At 37.6% G+C, this 23,866-nt stretch overlaps 2 protein-coding genes across 2 annotated transcripts; one reads left to right on the forward strand and one right to left on the reverse strand.

Annotated features, from left to right (window-relative positions):
* Positions 1-701: 701 nt before the first annotated feature.
* Positions 702-7,127, reverse strand: LOC127639786 (RNA 3'-terminal phosphate cyclase-like). The gene is made up of 11 exons (XM_052122002.1): positions 6,696-7,127; positions 6,475-6,575; positions 5,685-5,828; positions 5,401-5,524; positions 5,213-5,271; positions 4,982-5,123; positions 3,896-4,017; positions 3,724-3,782; positions 3,373-3,467; positions 3,160-3,264; positions 702-1,724 (listed from the first exon to the last, which is right to left on the reverse strand). The coding sequence occupies exons 1-11, from the start codon at positions 6,738-6,740 to the stop codon at positions 1,626-1,628; spliced, it is 1,095 nt and encodes a 364-aa protein (XP_051977962.1). The 5' UTR covers positions 6,741-7,127; the 3' UTR covers positions 702-1,625.
* Positions 7,128-11,139: 4,012 nt separating this feature from the next.
* LOC127639526 (lipoamide acyltransferase component of branched-chain alpha-keto acid dehydrogenase complex, mitochondrial-like) lies at positions 11,140-22,223 on the forward strand. Its single transcript, XM_052121576.1, has 11 exons — positions 11,140-11,205; positions 11,665-11,785; positions 11,868-11,943; positions 12,056-12,237; positions 12,327-12,454; positions 16,985-17,237; positions 19,583-19,749; positions 19,842-19,919; positions 20,003-20,194; positions 20,332-20,403; positions 20,986-22,223. Exons 1-11 carry the CDS (start codon positions 11,155-11,157, stop codon positions 21,151-21,153), a joined length of 1,488 nt encoding a protein of 495 aa, XP_051977536.1. The 5' UTR covers positions 11,140-11,154; the 3' UTR covers positions 21,154-22,223.
* Positions 22,224-23,866: the final 1,643 nt, after the last annotated feature.

A 23,866-nucleotide genomic window follows, 5' to 3' on the forward strand; every position in this document is an offset into this window, starting at 1 on the left:
TTTCAAAAGTCTCAATTTTAACAGTCATTTCAAGAGAAATTAAACTTTAAATTAATTTATTTTAAAAATCTGTTTTAAAAGTAATTTGTTTGTTTGATCATGTGGTTGGACATAAGCAAACATTTCCTTTCTCCACCCACCCACACAAATGATCATACTGACAGCCCATTGAATACTGTTCAGAGACCACACCCACCACCCCCTCAGGGACGCTTCTCCTTTTAACAATGCACATGTGCATTTTCACATATCTCAACGCTCCCTCTATTGTCCTGGCATCTGCCGGGTGTAATTGTATTGGCCCAGAGCACAAAGGAGCCAATGGGAGAGACTCCAGTTGGACTGATAATAGCAAACACTTGTAGACTGTCTCCAGGGGGAGTTAAATGTGAAGATTTGCATTAAAGCTCCACAAGTACTCACACTTTACAAAATTATTTTGCAATGCCATATAAAACATCAAAAAGGTCTCCAAGAGCTGCTTAAGACCAAATAAATGGCACCTAAATACACCTTTAATGACCCTATATAGTGCTTCCAACAGCATTTTTACATAGCAAAGCCTCTCAAGATAATTATTACGCCTTAAAAGGAAGTTTAACCAAAAGTCGAGAAAATAAAAAAAGTCACAATGGCTTTGAAGCATATTAAGGTGAGTGAAAGTGACAGGAGTTTTTTTTTTTTTTTAAGGGTGAACTATTCTTTTAAATATAGGTCAGAGAAGAAAAAAATTACCTTTTTAATTAAGGAAACACTGAATCAATTTATAATGTGTCTTTTACTTATTTTATCTCAAAAATATCTTAATGCAAATAACAAAATGACATGCTCACCTGAACCAACAAAAACGTCAACAGAAAATCTCATGTCAATCAAATTAACATCTGCAATTTCATCTTATAAATAACAAATATTACTAAGAATGAAACCAGAGATCTCACTTTAAGCACTTTTCATTCTGTGCACAGAAAAAGTACAGCGAGAAAACAATAAAATGGTAATGACATTTCAGAAATTTGTTTCATACCAACACAACAACTTAAATAACTTACAAAAAAGAAAATGCTAAATGGAACCGTAAATTTTAACTTTTTTTTTTTTTCCTCTGTGTACACACAGTGCACTAAATTTACCAGTGGCATACATGTACATTACTACTTCCATGCAAAATTGGTTACGCTTGGCAAAACTGATTGTAATTTCAGATTGATTTAATGAAACATTAAGGCGTGTGTTAGGGTGCATAAAGTAAATTTGACTGATTCAACCTGAATGCCATCGAAAGGATTCAGCACAAACCCGATGTGGGAATATTGCAAAAAGAGCCCAAAATATCCATAATGCAAGTGATGTCATTACAGTGTAAAGCAAAACCCTGAGTAACAAAATTATTAGAGGGGGACAGAGCAGTTGACGTAAGGTACAAACAGAGACAAGGCAGACTGACTCAGGGTCAGTGTGAAAACTAATCAATCATGGGAGAACATAAAGATAATGTCACGTTATCTTTAGGTTATCCCGTCAGTTACAGTAGTAGTGTGTCTCTGCTACAAGTCCTCCAGTTGACTCCATTCGAGCCGCTTTATCTTGGCTGGGGACAAGCCAAGGAGGGCATATCCATGTGTTTACAAGCTAGAATTGGTGGCACCTACTCCTTGGCACTCGATGATGTAGGTATCCTTGTTGCCGTGCTCATCTTCTGCCTGGCGTATAACAAATTTTGCCTGTAAAAGAAAGAAAATTGAAACTGGAGGAAAAACACTAAATAAAGTGTCCTATGGAGGTAAAATACCACTGCTACCACAATCGAATATTTCAAATCGAAAAGCTATTATTGGTGTAAATATTATAGCTAGGGTATACTTTGTTTTTCTGAGGGCCGTACCATCTCGAGCAGTCGAGGGTTCAAGCCTTTCGAAGTATACTCTTTGACCGTGAGTGCATACGGACGCATCACACAAACGCACTACGACTGCTTTGTGATACTCTTTTAGCAAAGTCGCAAATACAGATTTAAGATCTGAAATTACAGATTTCACGAAGCATTGCATCAAATAGTGAAGAATCGTAATCAAAACATTTTCTGTTGACGGGGTCACGTCATCAGCACAGTACGCCGAAGCATAGTTTTTCTAGACATGTAAGACATACGAAATGGGAAACCATTTTGATTACAAATCGATACTATCTGATGTGATGCATCATCAAATCTGAAATTTGGTCATGTTTGGATTCAGTTTATTTTGTACAATAAATAAATAGGGTGAAGACATTGCTACAGACGTAACTGGAGGGATAAAACATCCACGCAGGATGCATTTTGGGGATCTGAATTTTTACAACCGTAAATAGGTTAATATATATATATATATATTGGATAAGATACAAACATAGAATATATTGATAATTACTAGTAATAGTAACGTATTAATGTCCATAACAGATGCACTCTATTTTCATTGCCTGGTCTGAAAGGTCTTTGTTCACACAAAAATAAAAATTATCTTCTCATTTACTCGCCCTCATGCCATTTCAGATGACTTTCTTCAGCAGAACAAAGATTTTAGAAGAATATCTCTGCTCTGTAGGTCCATAAAATGCAAGTGAATGGATATCAACATTTTTGAAAGTCCAAAAAGGACATAAAGCAGTATAAAAGTAATTCATAAGACTCCGGTGTTTAAATCCATGTCTTTAAAAGCAATATAATAGGTGTGGGTGAGAAACAGATCAATATTTAAGTCATTTTTTACTCTAAATCCCCAATTTAACTTTCACTTCCAGATGTAAAAGTGAAAGTGGAGATTTAAAGTAAAAAAAGAAAAAGACTTACATGTTTAACGGTTTCTCACCCACACCTATTATATTGCTTCTGAAGATAAGGATTTAACCACCAGAGTCTTATGAATTAATTGTATGCTTCTTTTTGGAGCTACAAAGGTCTGATCACCATTCACTTGCATTGTGTGGACCTACAGAGCTGCTGAAGAAAGAAACTCATACACAACTGGGATGGCATCAGGGTAAATAAATGAGAAGAGAATTTTCATTTTTTGGTGAACTATCCCTTTAATCAATATAGTCAACGATGTTATTAATTTAGATTTATTGTATTAATAGATATATAATATAGCTGTGTATGAGGTGGCACTAACTTACATTAGTAAGCTGCTCAGCAACATGGATTGCCGTTTTTGTGTGGAGAGTTATTGGGCCTGTCCGGATTCTGGATGTGCCGTTTGCCAAGGCCATGAAAATAATGAGCTGTAAGAGAAAAATATAATTAATTTAGTCTCCAGAGAAGCACACTTAAGTGCATTAGTAATTATTCATTGCACTGAAAAAGTTGAGTGTTTGTGTGCACTGTCTGACCTGGTCTTGCAAGAACTCATCCACACAACCATTATGTCTGATGTTTCTTAGCAACATTTCCGCAGCCTCAATGCCAACTTTGTCAGCGTACACACCTAGAGACGGACAAAGCGATAATACACTCAGTGAGATGGAGTTCATGTTTTCTTTTATGTATCTCACATAGAAACATGTCTTTATCCAATTCAGGGAGATGCACTAAGGGAACATTTTCGATTTGATTGGCTTATGGATGTTTTTCAATCCTCAACAACAACCGCAACAGAACAGGCTTTTCTTTATGATCTAATGCCCTCTAGTGGCAAAACGTAGAACACATTGTTTTGTACTGGGCAACCAGACAACTCTTACCTTTCTTGCCAAGGGATGACCCTGCAAATATGCAACCATTGGATGATTCTGCAATTATTCTGCCAAGAGATAGAAAATATTATACAGACATTAACAAAAACTCCAAACGAATCTCAAATACTTCAAATAAATAAATAATAGCAATGGTAAGTTTGAGACCAGATGGACTCACATAATCCCATTGCCATTGCCACAGGCCTTGTCCTTTTCTTGCAGAGATTGAATGTTTATGTACAGGTCTTTAATTTCTTTCCTGATAGTGCGCACAGCTGCCGTTGACATGTCCTTCGCCAACTGAACATCAAGAGCAATACAAACTAAGTTTACGACTGGTCAAATCAGCTATTTCAAAACAGAAGGTCTTTACTAAAACAATGTCTTTATCATCAAACATGCCCATTAAAAACAAAAATATGCCAATTAAAAACAAAAATCATGGCAATTATTTTTTTAAACATTCCGATTCAAAACAAAAAACATAAGTCTTTATTTCCATCATTGGGGATCATTGGGGGCCTGGGTAGCTCAGCAAGTTAATACGTGAGTTCAAATTCAAACTCCAGCTAGGTCTCCTAAGCAACCAAATTGGCCCGATTGCTAGGGAGGGTAGTCACATGGGGTAACCTCCTCTTGGTCGCTATAATGTGGTTTGCTCTTGGTGGGGGGCGTTGCGAGTTGTGCGTGGATGCCGTGGAGAATAGCGCGGGCCTCCACACGCACTATGTCTCCGCAGTAACGCGCTAAACAAGCCATGTTATAAGATGCACGATTTGACGGTCTCAGATGCGGAGGCAACTGAGATTCATCCTTCGCCACATATCCTTCGTATATATGTGTGTATATATATATATATATATATATATATACACATATACACACACATCCCTGAATTGGCTACATCACTCTACCATCTCCTCTCCACCAATAGCTGGTGTGTGGTGGGCGTTCTGGTGCACTATGGCTGTCGTCGCATCATCCAGGTGGATGCTGCACACTGGTGGTGGTTGAGGAGATTCCCCCTATACTATGTAAAGCACTTTGAGTTTGAGAAAAGCGCTATATAAATGTAAGTTGTTGTTGTTGTTATATATACACACACACACACACACATCTTTTTTTCCAAATAAGCCAATTAACCTAAACATAAAATAAGGCCATGGCCATTCCAAGGCTAGTTATTCATTTAATGATAGATGGTGTCAAAGAAAGCACAAATCGTGTAGATAAGCAAATAAAAGTATAGATAAGGGTCTCGTACCTTGAAGGGGAGTACTCCAGCCACAAAGGCCCTGCCGTAGACCTTGGTGAGGTTTCCTCTTTCGGTCATGTTAATTGGACTCAGTTCTTTCACAGGGTTTACCTTGACCACTACCTCTCCACCCCCTTTAGGATAGTAACCTCTGTTTTCCAAGAAACATTTGAGCTTTTAGATTTAACAGATATAATCGGTTTAAAATGTTTACATCAAACTAAACCAAACATGCATTACCTCATTCGTAAATCACAGTCCAAATGAACACCGAATCTCTCCACAATTGGTTTGAAAACCTAGAAAAGAAGTGTGTTAAGGAGATCTAATTTGAGACTTCACAAAAATTAAATGACGCAATTTCAAGGATGTCCAACTGATGAGTTTGTCTGGTCATTCCCAGTCACTAAACTTAACACAGGCAATACCTTTATTGTGTAGTCGATCTGAGGTGCCATCTCAGCATTGGTACCTCCCTTCAGACACAGTTCTGACGGACCCCGAGCAAACAGGGCGCAGGGCAGAGAAATCTGCATCAGCAGTCCTACGCTCCTAAACCACAGAAAACAAACCATTCAAGCCCCTAAAATGCATTGCCATGGTTCTTTTTGTTAAGAATCACGATCAGATGAGGTTGTTAAATGTAATTCAATGGTCTTCAGGCATTTTACAATGTCATTAATTCACACTCTGCCGTGACTCGGTCTCTTACCCGGCCGTCTGAGTGTCTGCGATGTGATTCCCACCCCTGATTTTCCCAGGAGTGAGTGTAATTTCCGTGGATCCCACTGTGGCTCCCTCCAGATTGCCATCACACATGTCCCTCACCAGCTGGAGACCTGACAGATGCTGAGGCCTGTGATGTTGAATAGGGAGGGAAGGAGGGAGGGGGGTAGTGATAACAATCAAAGGGATAACGAAGTTAAGTACCGTTTAAAAAAAACACCAATTTTGACTGAAAGAATCGGAATGACTCAATGTACTGACAGAGAATTTGACATGTAAAAAAAGTTAAATCACTTTCAACATATAATTCTATATACACTGACCAATGTGATGATAATAACAGCAATAAATGTACTCTAGAATGGAAAACATTGGTCATTTCAGAGCTCCAATACAAAGCCAGAACTTTTAAAAAGGAAATATTTAAGAAAGAATGAGAAAAAGAACATGGAAAGTAGCCATGTGCTTCTATGCTAACTAACAAAGGGACCCATTTAAAATTAATTGCTAAACTATACCTGACATGTATGTGGGGTAGATGGTATAAAAACAACTTTATTGAGCAGTCGCCTATCTGGTTTGACTCAAAGTAATGATGAGATCAGTACTAAACTCCAACAACCCAACTTTGCTTTGTTTCATGATTCACTGTTGAATAGAACAAGAGGGAGGGGGGCATGGGAACATGCACCACATATAACACATAACCATTTAAATGTACACAACCCCCCATAGAGCCGAATACACAAGGTGTCCCAAAACAAAATTATCATTACCTTAATCCCGGTGTGCTTCTGCCGGCTCGGATTTTATTTAGTTTGATTGACGCTCCTTGAATGCAACTCAGCGCCACAGACACCCGTAAAATCTGCCCCCCCTTCCAAGAGAAACATCGAAAACTTGTTTAAAAAGAAGAACTGTCCAAACTACTCAATGTAGTGAAATAATAACTTTAATAATAAATATTAAAGAAAAGGAATGGCAAATGTACACTCACCCCTTCCATTACGCTTCCGTCCATTTCGAACGTAGTTGCGGCCATTTTCGCAAAATTCGAAAAATCGTTACAATGTATTGGCGAGTTCGACTTCAAAGCGCGCCGATGATTAGAAACGAGCTCGCGGGAATGAAAAGCCACTGAGCGCAACTTCCAGACTGTACGAAAGTTAATACAAACTGGCGTCCGTAGCACAAACAATGCCTCGATACTTCCCCAAAATATCCTGGAAAAACCGAAACAGTCCTTCTTAACTGAGATAAGGACACAACTGGATGTCGTCGTTTGGTTTGATACAAATAAATTAAGTAGGAGTTGACTTGAGCGAAACAAAAATACCAACAAAAAAAAAATCGGCAAATTTCCTGGCAATACGGTCACACTCTCGCAACTAGTCTTGCCAGTCACTGCTGCTATGGTGGAGGTGGAAGGATTCCGAGCATGCGCAGTTGTAGTGTGACCGCTGTAACATGACGCGCATTAAGGGGAAAATCTCTACAAATTTTGTATTTCCAAAAAAGTGAGAGCAATTCCTAAAAGATTTGTACGCAAAATCTACCCTAATGTTTTACTTTCTAACTTTTCGGATGTTGGAAAAGAATGTTATTTTTGTAAAAAAAAAAAAAAAAAAGTATATATAATACATATTGCTTAAGATAATGAAAACTGGTAAAAAAAAAAAACGAAACGTTGTGTAAATGTATTATTTATTTATTTAGGTTATTTTATTTTTCTTCCTCTTGTATCTTTGGAGTTACACAATGTGTCCTGTTATTTTATTATTTTGATTATACATAATTAAAAAGAAATAGTCAAACATAAAATAAAGTTGAAACAATCAGAACCGGTTTATATAAATGCATTTTATTATTTTATTATTATTATTATTTATGGAAAATATTTTATTCACAAATGCAAATACTTAATATTTAAAAAAAAATATTTAAAGTCCTGCAAAAAAATAAATAAATGCATTATGCATTCATGCAGTACTTAAAATATGTAAATGTTAGCCCGGGGCCTTTAATCTTTATTTATATGAATTGCATGTTTCACTAAGATTTATTAAATAAATAAAGGAGAGGAGGAAGTTCTGATTATAACACTAATTCTTTATTAATTTGTTAGTTTGTTTTTTGCTTATTTATGGCAGTTGGGTTATACAGGTCCCAAATATATATCTTAAATGTAACTCTTTTCATGGAAAAGCAAGATATTTTATACAGAGAGCTAAAAGAGGGTATACAGTATACTATTGGAATTGGTCAAACAGTCCTATCATAAAATATGGAGCTAATACGCTATACTGTATAATTCTATAATATTAGCAATTAACTATAATAAACACCAAATAATAATGAAACACTAATACACTATAATAATAAAGGTTAGTATGCACAAAGTTACCAAGTAGCGGAATAAATAAATAAAATACAAATAATACATTTTTAGAAGCCTGGAAAATGGTTTGGCCCAATGACTCAATCAATACTAACAGCACAGGAGTCTCTAGGTATCCGTTCTAGTGTCAGTTTGACCTTCGTGAAGGTGACAGCTCAGAAGCCCATACAGAGAAGGATGAAGAAATGTACAGTATATCCTCTCCTACCTCTATAGATGTACAGTACAGAACATTAATGCTGGCATCACAGTGTGGTATACCAGCTGTTGGTAAACAGGTTATTTATTCCATGCACTGCCGTGGGAAAGCTTGCAGCATCAATAAAGCGATTCCACCATGGTCTGTTTGATCCTCTTCCTTCTGACGAGCACCATATCCTCAGGCTCCTTACAGTCCTTTTCATCATGTGAAAATAATATTCTGTGAAACAGAAATAATAAAAATGCATGAATAATTTGCACTATACTGCTGAAGATGGTTACAAAAGGGGAATGTTGCTATTAGTGTAAACATGAAAATAAATTGCATGGTATGGTGATATATGGGAGCTTACTTTATCCTTTTAACAAAAACAATAACATAAAACTCCCTGCTTATACCTCTAGATCAGCTTTTGAAGAAAATGCTCAAGAAGAAATTCACAATTTAGTGCCTTTGCTGCATGACAGGTTATTAAGACATTATGAAGACTGCCCAAAGACTACAAACTACATTCCACTGACGATATATTTGGGAAAACATTAGGAAAGCCAAATGTTTCATGAGATGGAAAGACCTTTATTTTATAATGACATTAAAAAGGATGATAATATTATTAGTTATGATGATCTCCTGAAGCTTTAATTCTTCACGCATTTCCATGTCCGCATTGTTTTCATGAGAGGAATATCTGGACCAAACTCAAGGCAGATTTATTTGGGGTCAACTGCTGATCAAATGAAGGTGGGCATATTTGAAATGTTCGCAATGGGGCAGAGACATTAAAATGGTTAACGGGTTAGACATTTAGTGGATTAAGAGATCGGATAACCAAGTGACTATTTGTGCTCCAATTGTCTGGTGGAATCACAGGATTTTATGGCAAATTCTGCAGTAGATCTGGGTGTAATGACTGGAGATCCAGGCTCAAATCCCATTCCTTGATATACTTTTCATATACTGTCTCTATTCTTAATATTTCCCATAATACTACTAATAAATAAAAGAGATTCCTTGCAGTGATTTGGTCACAGTGAAGGTCGGAGATTTGATCTTGATCAAATTAACCTTGATTTTACTGTAATATTGAAGTAACCATATGTTTTTGTGGAAACTATACAGTTCTGATGTACTAACCATAGTGTTACTACATTAACATGGTGTTAATAGTAGATAATAGTAACCATGTTTAATTTTGTGGTTACTGTGATTTTACTAGAAAAATACCATGGTGATACTATGGTTACTGTATTAAAACCATGGTTACATTTTGTAAGGTAGGGTTAGGGCTAGGTGTTGGTGTAGGGTGTTTGTGGGACTCCAAATAAACTCAATAAAAATGCTGTAGGTATTCCACTACTGTATGTTAGTATATAAACAGGGGTGTAAGAGTATCTGCCACTATTTGCACTTAGTGTAAATAGCCTCTGCCAGACTTTAATATATGACACTGACACTGTCATAACATTAAAGGTACACTCAGTGATTTGTTTAATCATTTTAGATTTACACTGACCCCATGGGGTGTGGATGCAGCATCATTCAAACGCAATAGTTTGTAGTTTCCTATACCATTGGACAAATGAATATGATTCACAGTTTGCCATGAATAATTGAATAACTGATTGAAAGTGTCCAATAACAGGGTGGTTATTAAGATTTATGGAGCATTCACATCATGTAGGAGTTACAGTAATTACGAGATTCAGACGTCGTTCATGTCTTCCTAGAAATCGTAATTACTAGTTGTAAACTTCAAATTCTGTGAATGCTCCGACTTGACAGTCGTAACTTCATGTAAAAAGAACCAATACGGCAGTGGTCTCAACATTTGTAGGTATTGATACATATTTTCTGTTCCATATGCCATTTTTCAAGTTAAGTTCAATCGACATAACATTGATTACCACAAAGATGTATTTAGAATCGCCTCTCCTTTTCTTTAAAAAAGCAAAAATCGCCAGGTCTCCTAAGCAACCAGATTGGCCCGGTTGCTAATGTCACATGGGGTAACCTCCTCGTGGTTGCTGTAATGTGGTTCACTCTCGGTGGGGCGCGTGGTGAGTTGTGCATGGATGCCGTGGTGGGTGGCGTGAAGCCTCCACGTGCGCTATGTCTCCATGGTAATGCGCTCAACAAGCCACGTGATAAGATGTGCCGGTTGACGGTTTCAGACGCGGAGGCAACTGAGATTCATCTTCCACCACCCGGATTGAGGCAAGTCACTACGTCACCACGAGGACCTAGAGCACATTGGGAACTGGGCATGCCAAATTGAGAAGAAAAAAAAAGAAGCAAAAATGGAGGTTACAGTGACGCACTTACAATGGAAGTGAATGGGGCCAATTTTTGGAGGGTTTAAACAGAGATGTGAAGCTTATAATTTTATAAAAGCATGTATAGACCCTTAATTCTTTTCTTAAAACACATGTATTATTTGAGCTGTAAAGTTGTTTAAATCGTAATTTTTACAGTTGTTTTAGGCTTTGTTGACATTACATCGTCATGGCAATAATGTTGTAAAATTGGCTATAACTTTACACAGAAAATGTAAGTAAGCAATTTTATCTCATTTTTAAATCATGTTTACAAGCATATTGTTTACATCTTGTGTCTATACTTTTGAAACAGTGAGTATTTAACCGTTTACTGATTGGCCCTTTTCACTTCCATGGTACTGAAACTAAAACTTTTTAAATGAGGAAAAAAATGACTGAGTGCAGGCTTTTGTGTTTGTGTTTGCCTTAAAAACATTACGCATAGGAAATATTTGCCCTTCACAAAAAGCTCTCTGATTGGCCAGTGGAGCGGGGCGTGATTGTTCCGTCACATCCGGTTAGACAAAATCGGGTAGGGAAGATGGCGTCAGTCATCACTGTGCGGGGTCCATTCGCGTTTATGAGACGCCTGGTATGTCTTTACTTTACATTTTATTTGAACTACGTGGTTGCACTAATTTCTAAAAGACACCGACGACTTTTAGAGATGGTTTAGTCGCGGTTCGGTTTATTTAAATGACTTAAAAACGGAAGAACTTGCAGAACTAGTTGCCTGAAGTAGGATCATTCACTGGACATGAATGATATATGTGTATAGATGCCAAAATGTTAAAAACAACAAATTATTAAGAGATATAAACATTTTTGTTGACAATGAAACAAACTTAAGAAATATGAGCGTAATACATGCAACTTGAAAAGTTTTATTAATACACTTCGATGCAATATATATATATATATATATATATATATAGGCTTTCAGGCTTTGTGAGATTTACACAGTTGGTCTAATCTATTCTATATGAAACGTTGTAGCATACGTTGAAACACTTTGAATCAAAGATTTTGTTCTATATTGACTGTATTTCAGGTCTATACACGTTTGCACAAGCACTGCTGCTCAAAGACCCAGGCAGCTTGCCTCGTGTACCGACCCCAATCATATTACCTTAATGCTGGGCAACAGTATCGCTTCTTTCGCACTAGCTATGGTAAGTGTAACTATTGCGATAAGGGTATTTGGGTTCTAAACTTGTAGATTGTACTTATAATTGCATTTCTTGCTCATTACAGTTGCAGCAAGACCAGTTATGCAGTTTAAGCTCTCAGATATTGGGGAAGGCATTATGGAGGTGACAGTTAAAGAATGGTAAGTGTCTATAAAATCTACTCAAGCTATTTGACCCATACAAATAGCAACCAGCAAGGGGTGCCATTATCTTTTATTAGTCATCGTCTCCTTTTATTATTGTGCACATTAGGTATGTGAAAGAGGGCGACAAAGTGTCTCAGTTCGACAGCATCTGTGAAGTTCAGAGTGATAAAGCATCTGTAACGATCACAAGCCGCTATGACGGAATCATTCGTAAACTCCACTATGATGTCGATTCAATTGCCCTTGTGGGCAAACCTCTTGTTGACATCGAAACAGTTGCAGGCCAGGGTTAGTTTTTTATAAGTGCATTTTTGTGGTATCGAGTGATTTAGCTTTGCATCAGATCCCTTAATCTTATATTTCATGGTGTTTTGCAGTGGAGGGACCTCAGGAGGATGTGGTGGAGACACCAGCCATGTCCCAAGAGGAACACACACACCAGGAGATCAAAGGACACAAGACTCAGGCAACCCCTGCAGTAAGACGGTTAGCTACGGAGAACAATGTGAGTCATGATTTATCTTCCACCAAAACGAGCGTTAAAGTTGGCATGAAATCAGAATTTATCCTATTTATTTTATTAATGCATGTTACATATTTGCTATTTTATAAAAAAATTGAGCTCTTACATTTTTATTTTTTGTACATATTTCTCCACTTTTTCTCCCCAATTTGGAATGCCCAATTCTCAGTTGCCTCCATGTCTGAGACCATCAATCCGCGCATCGAATCACGTGGCTTGTTGAGCGTGTTACCGCAGAGACATTTTCCCCTATATTCTCGGCGGCATCAACGTACTCTCGCCACATGCCCCACTGAGAGTGAACCACATTATAGTGACCACGAGGAGGTTACCCCATGTGACTCTACCCTCCCTAGCAACCCGGCCAATTTGGTTGCTTTGGAGACCTGGCTGGAGTCACTCAGCACGCCCTGGATTCGAACTCACGACTCCAGGGGTGGTAATCAGTGTCTTTATTCGCTGAGCTTCCCATGCCAGTGAGCTCTTCATTTTTAAATAATTCAGAACTTGCTCTTCCGGTGATGTGACTGACTATTCTCTACTGATGTATGCAAGGCCGCTCTGCAGTTAAGCCAGCCTTAAGTCAGTTTTAACCCCGCCTCCTCAAGAGATTTTCATGTAAACAAAGTTGCCAACAAAGCAGCTAATGCAGAGATGAAGAGGTGTATTTTCGACTTTTTCCCTTCCCTAAACTACCTTGGTTACAGATCCGCTGGCTCGAATTTACATTTCGAAGGAGCTGAAATAATGTTGAATTCGCTGTTGTGTTTGAGGCATTTCATGCCTGAATGCTTCCAGAGGTAATAACTACAGAATACAATGCAAGTCGTATACATCTGGAGTTTATTCATATTTGTTAATGCAGAAATCTTGGAATGTACAGCACAAGTAAAGGCCAAAGTATACTTTGGTTGTCCACGTTGGTGATCGCTCTTCGGACAATATGCGTGACTCAAATTTCCTCATCAGCACAGTCCGTGCGTGGCCCAGATTTTCTTGATAATAGTCTTCGTCTATGACAGGTAAAAGAGCCTATCACCTTTTACGTAAAGACATCGCCTGTCAATCTTGTGCATTAGCTATACAAGCCGAGTAAATTGTGTTTTTTAGTGTAATCTGAGGCAAATTATATAAGTATTTATGATACCAATGTTGTAATATTTTACTGCTGATTTTAAATATGTTTTTTGATCATAATGTTTGACCAACCATTTAGGAGATTTTGGTCTTTCTCCATTTAAGCTGATAGAAGCTTCACTGTCTTGACTTGAAATAACTTTCCGGGAGCGTTCCAAAGATGGCCGCCAGTTGACTGACCTGCCAGAAAGACTTTTGTATTGCACAACAGTTGTAGTGCGTATGTTTAAAATGCGTTTGATTGTGGTCAAAAGAGAATACTCTGGTGGCCATAAGTTTGGAATAATGTACAGATTATGGAAAGAAATTGGTACTTTTAATCACCAAAGTGGCATTCAAATGACCACAATGTATAGTCCGGACATTAATAACATGAAAAATTACTATTACAATTTGAAGAAACATTTCAGAACTTCTTAAACTACTTCAAAGATTTCTCATCAAAAAATCCTCCATGTGCATCAAAGACAGCTTTGCAGATTCTTGGCATTCTAGATGTCAGTTTATCCAGATACTCAAATGACATTTCATCCCACGCTTCCTGTAGCACTTGCCATAGATGTGGCTGTCTTGTGCTTCTCACGCACCTTACAGTCTATCTGATCTCACAAAAGCTCAATGGGGTTAAGATCCGTAACACTCTTTTCCAATTATCTGTTGTCCAATGTCTGTGTTTCTTTGCCCACTCTAACCTTTTCTGTTTCAAAAGTTGCTTTTTCTTTGCAATTCTTCCCATAAGATCTGCACACCTGAGTCTTCTCTTTACTGTTGTACATGAAACTGGTGTTGAGCAGGTAGAATTAAATGAAGCTGTCAGCTGAGGACATGTGAGGCGTCTATTTCTCAAACTAGAGACTCTGATGTACTTATCCTCTTGTTTAGTTGTTCATCTGGTCTTCCAAATCTCTTTCTGTCCTTGTTAGAGCCAGTTGTGCTTTGGCTTTGAAGACTGTAGTGTACATCTCTGTATGAAATCTTCCGTCTTTTGTTAATTTCAAATGATTGATTGAGTTTCTAGGGAAAGCTGTTTCTTTTTTGCCATTTTTGACCTAAAATTGACCTTAAGACATGCCAGTCTATTGCATACTGTGGCAACTCAAAAACAAACACAGACAATGTTAAGCTTCATTTAACAAACCAAATAGCTTTCAACTGTGTTTGATATAATTGCAAGTGATTTTCTAGTACCAAATTAGCAATTTAGCATGATTACTCAAGGATAAGGTGTTGGGAGTGATGGCTGCTGGAAATGGAGCTTGTCTAAATTTGATTAAAAAAATGATTTTTTTCAAACAGTGATGGTGCTGTTTATTACATCAGTAATGTCCTGACTATACTTTGGGATCAGTTGAATGCTACTTTGGTGAATTAAATTACCAATTTCCTTCCGAAACAGCAAAATCTGTACATTATTCAAATTTTGGCTGGCAGTGTACTTAAAAGGGCTGAGCACTCAACAGCGTGCAAGACGACCCGGAATGCAGAAGAAATATTTATATATCTTTTGTGCTCTCTATTAGTGATTGACCATAAAGGGATTTTTAGTGGCTGATGCCGATATGTAGAGTGCAGGATGTCCGATATAATGCTGACTGATGTATAGTGTCACACAATTGAATATATAAGTAAATGTCATGACCTGTACCTAAAACTTCTAAAAATGTAATTAACTTGTGTTAGCACTTTAAAAATCGTGCAAGACGTGCTGTTTTGGAGATGCTCTTACACAGTATTCTAGCCATCACAATTTGTCCCTTGTCAAAGTCGCTCAGATCCTTATGCTTGCCCATTTTTCCTGCTTTCAACACGTGAAAGTTCAAGAACTGACTGTTCACTCGCTGTCTAATATATCACACCCCTTGACGGGTACCATTGTATCGAGATAATAGTTATTCACTTCACCTGTCAGTGGTTTTAATATTGTTGCTGATCAGTGTATGTATGCATGTATGTATGTATGTATGTATGTATATATATATATATATATATATATATATATGTATATGTATGTGTATACACGTACATCTTGGTTATGCACCAAATCTTAATTGTTCTGGTTATTATTGGGATTTATTTCATGATCAACTGCTTTATTGGATTTTATTTATTTTGGATTCTTGTAGACTATGTCTGTAGTAAGGGAAGACTAAGAAATGTTTAGCATTCTATAAATTGATAAAAAACAACTACCGGCTGATTAATTGGTTATTGGCATTTTCTACCCCCTTAGTTATTGGTATCGGCAAAATCCACTACATGTTGACCTCTACTATAAATATGCAATTCTGCTGGGTGATATTGGGCAATTCTCTGCGCTGTTTCTGCTTGTGAAATCGGACTAATGGAAAAATGTATTGGCCAATGCCGATAATTTAAAAATACTAAATATCAGCCGATTTAAAGGCCTCGGCGATACATTGGTTAACCTCTAGTCTCTATATGACACTATGTTAGCAGAGAGTTTAAAAAATATATTTCATAATAACACAGTATACCATAACATACATCAAAACCCAACCTTCATTGTTTCCTGATTAATATCATTCTTTACTCAGTAAAATGTTGTATTATGGAAGTTAAATGTGTTAATGTTTCATGTTTTCTTCCAACATCCAGTTACAATAATCGTTGTGGGTTAATTCTTTATTACGTCTTGATTTGAAAATAAGATGTTAGAAGATTGTCACAGAGGTTCTGCCTGAAATCAAACAGAGCATGGTGTCAGAATCAGTGGGGCTTGTGCTCTGGCTATTGTGACCAGGGGTCATAAACTCCTGCAAATGATTAGACGTTGCTAGGCTATGCACTAGCCTCATTAAATCGTGTCAGGGTAGATGTTACTGTCAGCAATAGCTTTTTTTCTAAAGATGGTTGTAGCTCCTTGTTGGAGAGTGTTAGGAAAGTAATTGCTAGCATGGCAGCCTCACATAGTCTAAGATGTTTGTGTTGTTGTCATGGCCACAAGGGCAGAGAGGGTAACAAAACCAATCTAGTCAAGTTAAATAAAGAAGAGTGTTTACTTATTTACTGCAGCAAAATTTTTCCTTTTTTTCCCCTCAGTTTTGTAACTGTCACACATTTTATATAAAGGCTGTTTGTTTCCAAAGAGTGTGTATAATATTTACAGTACATATTATAAAAAGTATATACTATAGGCACTATATTGGGTAGATCTACATGGGTAGATTTTTGCCCATTACCCCAATTTCACAATGTATGTAAACACATTTACTGGCATTTTTACTGGCTTATTCAATGTGCGCATGACTGTTTACATTACATTTTCAAATCAAAAGCTAATTTGTCTTATTAGTGGTTTGAACTCATTCTAGATTACTTACACTGAAATAATCCTACTCATCATTTTCCTCACAGATTAAACTAAGTGAAGTCATCGGCACTGGAAAGGATAGTCGTATTCTCAAAGAGGACATCCTCAACTTTATAGCCAGACAGACAGGGGCCATTTTACCCCCCACCCCATTCCAGGAGATTCAGCCTCCTCCTCCTGCTTCCGCTGTACCTTCAGCTCCAAAACCAAAAGAGAAGACAGCTCCACCCAGTATTCCCACTCCTGTTGTCCATAAACCTGTGTTCACAGGCAAAGACCACACTGAGCCTGTAAAAGGTATAAATGCATTAAGGCTGTTTTCACATTTTGTTTAATGGCTTGGTCCGAACCAGAGTTTGATTTGAACTTTTTTTCCACTATGTGTTATTTGGTTCTGAAGTGCGGTACATTTGCGTCATCAATATTGCTTTCAAACTAGGGCTGAGCGATTAATCGCAATCATGATATGATCCAGTGCGATTATCAAATTGCGAGGACTGCAATTTAATTAAATGGTAACACTTTACAATAAGGCTGCATTTGTTAACATTAGTTAGCATGAACTAAAAATGAATAACACTTTTTTACAGCATTTATTAATCTTGGCTAATGTTAATTTATTGATATATAGTTATTGTGATCTAACAAGGAACGGCACCTCTTCACAGTGTTAATCTTAATTTATACGAAAGTATATAATGTATATACCAGGCTCATGTCATGGGCTTTGAGACAGGGCAAGCGTCAAAGATTTTTAATACACATTATTAAACGCTGTGCCCAAAACATATTATACAGGTGAGTGTAATGTTGCGGAAATGTTATAGATGTAAATTGTTGCCTTAGAACCCACCAGTCAATTATGTCACAGTGGCAAACTTCATGACCAAATCGTTTTAAATTCAGGACAGTAATATTGTTCATATCACACAAATTACAGATTGTCACATACTGAGCCGAGCATGTTTATGTCCATTAAATCATACAATGACCCATAGTGCCAGAAGAGTTTATGACACACAAAAAAAGAAAAAGATTGCCAGTTAATACAGTAGTTTCAACATCAAAGGCCTCAAACGTCAATCTTCTCACAGTTCAGAAACACTGGAATGGAAAGCAGCAATGAGCTAATCTGATCACCAAAGACAACAATCTTAACCTGAATGCACAAGGCATTTGTTTTTTAAACCGACACTGCGTCCTAATGTTAGAACTATAAAACAGACATAACACAAGAAGCACATGATTGCCAACCGTTCGTTTTTTGAACGAAAACAATAGTTTATATTAACAGTTATATTTAAATATTTCATATTGTCATTTTTCTTTTCACCCTTCTGTTAGGCAAGCACTGCTTACCTCGCTTATATGGACGGCACGTCCCTGGTATATACTACTAACACATTTCTCAACTTTGAATGGTGTATATGATAACATTCATTGTCGAGGAGAAAAGTTGGAGGTACATATACTGTATATATTATGGATTTTTTTGAGCCTTATTGTTAAGTGAAACCATTTGATTTTCATCAATTAATGCGTTGCTAATGTTTTTTGACTCTTAACCCTTTCGCACGTATGATCAAACCGGTGTGATTACACTAGACTGGGCTCAGAAGTGTACAATCAAACAGGTGTGATCTGAATTCATGCTACTGTTTACCAGCAAAAGAAGGACTGAAGCGGTTGTCATAATGAACCAGCTGCTCAAATAGTCTTTTCACATCACAATATCTTTATTTTTATATGTTACAAACATTCAAACAATCACTAAATAAAAGTATAAAGCCATTACCGTCAGAGGGCACTGTTTTGATGCAGCGCAGCGTCCATGTTTTCTGACATCAAACAAAGAATATACAAATTCGAGCCGCCTTCCATTCTGTCCGTTACTCATTCTAGCCACTTCCGAGGCTGGGAAAGTGGAAGGGCTAATTTTTATTAGATCATAGTTTATCTGATTAGATAATCGCTTTGATGGTTTTTGTACATATCCATATAGTCTGAACGCATTGCCCCTTTTGTCTGTGGTGTGTAGTGCTTTCTTAAATACATATAAACATATAAATACATATAAAGGGTCAGTGTATTGGACGTGGTTTCAGAGCGGTTCTGTGCTTGATACGCACTAATTCTATCTATCTGGTGCCCTGAGTGTCTGATGTACTCCGAGTCCCATTCGGTGAGCTAACGTGATAACGTTATGTAATGGTAACGTAATGTAATAACATCATATTTAAAGTGCCCCAGAATTACTTTAATTGCACATTTGTGTTATTTCACACACCTTTATGTTTGGCCACTACAATTTACTAAAGAAATTTAAAATAAGCCTATGGTCGTGGGTTTTTGTGGACCGCAAGTCAGATGAACATTTCACTGGATTAAAAAGGCTGTCAACTCAACTACAAACAACAGAAACTTCCGTTACTTCAGTTTTCTTAATAAAAGCTTCTGCCAAAATAAAGGCTTGACTGCATAGTAAGTTAAGACATGAATATAGAAATAAATTACTAATGAATAATAATAATGTCCAAATCGTTTAACCCTGTTTGAACCACACTGATTCACACAGATTCATACGGTTTTTTCCCCATTTACGCAAATTTGTGTTTGATGTAGAAATTTTCATTTCTAAACAGGCTTTCAGAAAGCAATGGTTAAGACTATGTCAGCAGCCCTGAAGATCCCTCACTTTGGTTACTGTGATGAAGTGGATCTGACACAGTTGATTCGATTGCGCTCCGAGCTGAAGGGATTGTCAGAGTCTCGAGGTGTGAAGCTCAGCTACATGCCGTTCTTCATCAAGGTATACACACATTTCCTCTAGCTATAGATTGGCCTGCCATTTCCAAGTCTGTGGCATACAAGAGAACTGATGTTATTGCTTTTTATGAACAGGCAGCATCACTTGGGCTCCTCCACTTCCCCATTCTTAATGCCTCTGTGGATGAAAACTCCACAAACATCACCTATAAGGTAACGTTTCATGTGGGGAAAACATTTTGTTGGTGTATTATTCAATTAGATCACTGATCTAATTGGGTTTCTTCCTCCATAAGGCTGCTCATAACATCGGACTGGCGATGGACACCAGTCAAGGTCTTTTAGTTCCTAACGTGAAGAACGTACAGATGCTCAGCGTCTTTGAAATCGCAATTGAGCTCAACCGTCTGCAGACTTTGGGTGTGTCAGGCCAGTTGGGGACTGCCGACCTCACGGGGGGAACATTCACTCTGTCAAACATAGGATCGGTGAGTTGAGAGCTACAGGAAGACTTTGTGCTAATTGTCCAGAAATCATAAATGATGTAAGCAATTGCAGATGGTAAATTATCACTCACCTTGAAACAAGATTTATATTATTGTTTTCTTCTCGTGCTTCTGAACAGATTGGTGGAACCTATGCAAAGCCGGTTATATTACCTCCCGAAGTTGCTATTGGTGCTCTTGGGAAGATTCAGGTTTGTAAAGCTATGAAGTCTGCAGTAGAGGTTGACTCATTGTGGTATTTGCAGACACTGATAACTAAGGTGGTGGAAAAAGCTGATTAATAACGATCAATTGGATAACCGATTATTAACTGATTAATTTTTTAACTGATTAATAACTTGTTAATCAGCCTTTTCCACTACATTATATATCGTATTGGCAAAATCCATCATCGGCCCCCTCTAGTTTTGTAAAAATTGGTTCATTGAATTTTCTTACAATGACAGGGATAGACACTGAGGCTACAAGAGTCCAAAATCTCAATAATGACCAGGAAATAAAGAGATACAGTGATTGTTTTTATTTCACCTCTTGTGGCCACTGTTATACTGTAGAACCAATGCATTCCAACTGTATCGTCCCGCCACAGAGGAACATGGAGGTATTAAAAAAAAAAAATTATTGGCAACTATCGGCACTGACGAATCAGTAAAACCAATATATTGGTCTACCTCTAGTCTGCAATATTAGGATTAGTGCGTCCAAGTAATTCTACGTCGAAAATATTATTTGCATTGAATTATGAAGTAACATGTTCTTTCCTGTGTTCTCAGGTGCTACCTCGGTTCAACCACAAAGACGAGGTTATGAAAGCACATATCATGAACGTCAGCTGGTCTGCCGACCATCGAATCATCGATGGAGCCACCATGTGTCGTTTCTCCAACATGTGGAAATCTTACCTGGAGAACCCTGCCACCATGGTCCTGGATTTAAAATAAAGACCACACTGTCCTCAAACACATCTAGCCATGCAAACCCACTTTCTGTAGTGACTGGTGATGTCATGTCCAGACACTACAGATTTGTACTCCAGCAAAGAGCTCATGTCATCTGAGCCACTCCTTCAATTATGACATGAACGGTGCACATCGTTTCTGACTGTTGTTTTGATGTTTGTTTCCTTTGTGTGTACTGTTAAGGTTTAAAGTTGTCTCCTGTTGTTGCCTTACTGATGTAGGCTGTTACATCTACCAGAACGTATTATGAATTTCTGAATGGTAGATAAAATGAACTTATAAATGTAGCGATGTGAACACTAACCCATGAACATTGATTTATAATCCAACTCTATAGTTACTGTGAAATCATAATGTCACTTCAGTGGCGTTGCACAAGGGTTTTAAAAATGTATCCACACTAGTTACAAACAGGTGATATCTGTCAGTGAAAAAATACAAAATGTCTTGGCGAATCTCAGAAACATGCAAGCTTAAAATTAAAAGAAAATTGTTATATATTGCAAAGTTTTCATTACAGATTAAGTGCATTTTAATGTGTTCAGATGTTTTACTTGGAGTTTTTTCTTTTTAAACTAAAAAAAAAAGTTAAAGTACGGCTAACACTACCATGATGTATGAATACTTTTCGATTTAAATAAAAACATTATTTTTTTTAATTACAGTAATGAAAACTATTTAGTAAAAAATCAATGAAAATGAAGCTTTTAAGAAAATTATACGTTCTTTTGATTTTGGAGTGAAATATGACCAGGACATGTTCCTGTTTCATGAGATTCACCGTCATTTTTATTTTTTTAAGAATGCTGCTTTTCTTTTTAATCTGATGTCATGGGTTTTGAAGGACAATGGAAATATTGTGCAAAATATATTCATTTTGGCTGTGGGAAATTTAAACTGATGTAATCTCATCTTCTCTGGTTTGATGATTGTACACATGGACACAAGTTTTGAAACGGTGACGTTCAACCACTATTAATGAAACATCAGTGCTTCTTTTAGGGCCTTTTGAGTTTGTGAATTTTAAAGAAAAGCATTTTAATAAATTATATATTTTAGAAATCATTCAAAGACTATTACTTTAAACAGTAAACTCTCAATTTAGACCTTCATGTTCCAGCTCTAATGCTGCTCCTAGTGAAGGTTCCCACATTAATCGAAAACCTGGAAATTTTAAAAAGTCAGCTATATTTTACCAGGTCAGAAATAGCTCTTTGTGGGTGCAGCCTCTATAAAAAAATATATATATATACAGTGAGGAAAATAAGTATTTGAACACCCTGCTATTTTGCAAGTTCTCCCACTTAGAAATCATGGAGGGGTCTGAAATTGTCATCGTAGGTGCATGTCCACTGTGAGAGACATAATCTAAAAAAAAAAATCCAGAAATCACAATGTATGATTTTTTAACTATTTATTTGTATGATACAGCTGCAAATAAGTATTTGAACACCTGTCTATCAGCTAGAATTCTGACCCTCAAAGACCTGTTAGTCTGCCTTTAAAATGTCCACCTCCACTCCATTTATTATCCTAAATTAGATGCACCTGTTTGAGGTCGATAGCTGCATAAAGACACCTGTCCACCCCATACAATCAGTAAGAATCCAACTACTAACATGGCCAAGACCAAAGAGCTGTCCAAAGACACTAGAGACAAAATTGTACACCTCCACAAGGCTGGAAAGGGCTACGAGGAAATTGCCAAGCAGCTTGGTGAAAAAAGGTCCACTGTTGGAGCAATCATTAGAAAATGGAAGAAGCTAAACATGACTGTCAATCTCCCTCGGACTGGGGCTCCATGCAAGATCTCACCTCGTGGGGTCTCAATGATCCTAAGAAAGGTGAGAAATCAGCCCAGAACTACACGGGAGGAGCTGGTCAATGACCTGAAAAGAGCTGGGACCACCGTTTCCAAGGTTACTGTTGGTAATACACTAAGACGTCATGGTTTGAAATCATGCATGGCACGGAAGGTTCCCCGAGCACATGTCAAGGCTCGTCTTAAGTTTGCCAATGACCATTTGGATGATCCAGAGGAGTCATGGGAGAAAGTCATGTGGTCAGATGAGACCTTTTGGTCATAATTCCACTAACCGTGTTTGGAGGAAGAAGAATGATGAGTACCATCCCAAGAACACCATCCCTACTGTGAAGCATGGGGGTGGTAGCATCATGCTTTGGGGGTGTTTTTCTGCACATGGGACAGGGTGACTGCACTGTATTAAGGAGAGGATGACCGGGGCCATGTATTGCGAGATTTTGGGGAACAACCTCCTTCCCTCAGTTAGAGCATTGAAGATGGGTCGAGGCTGGGTCTTCCAACATGACAATGACCCGAAGCACACAGCCAGGATAACCAAGGAGTGGCTCTGTAAGAAGCATATCAAGGTTCTGGCGTGGCCTAGCCAGTCTCCAGACCTAAACCCAATAGAGAATCTTTGGAGGGAGCACAAACTCCGTGTTTCTCAGCGACAGCCCAGAAACCTGACTGATCTAGAGAAGATCTGTGTGGAGGAGTGGGCCAAAATCCCTCCTGCAGTGTGTGCAAACCTGGTGAAAAACTACAGGAAACGTTTGACCTCTGTAATTGCAAACAAAGGCTACTGTACCAAATATTAACATTGATTTTCTCAGGTGTTCAAATACTTATTTGCAGCTGTATCATACAAATAAATAGTTAAAAAATCATACA

The sequence above is a fragment of the Xyrauchen texanus genome, chromosome 48 (genome assembly GCF_025860055.1).
Source record: "Xyrauchen texanus isolate HMW12.3.18 chromosome 48, RBS_HiC_50CHRs, whole genome shotgun sequence".
NCBI lineage: Eukaryota > Metazoa > Chordata > Actinopteri > Cypriniformes > Catostomidae > Xyrauchen > Xyrauchen texanus.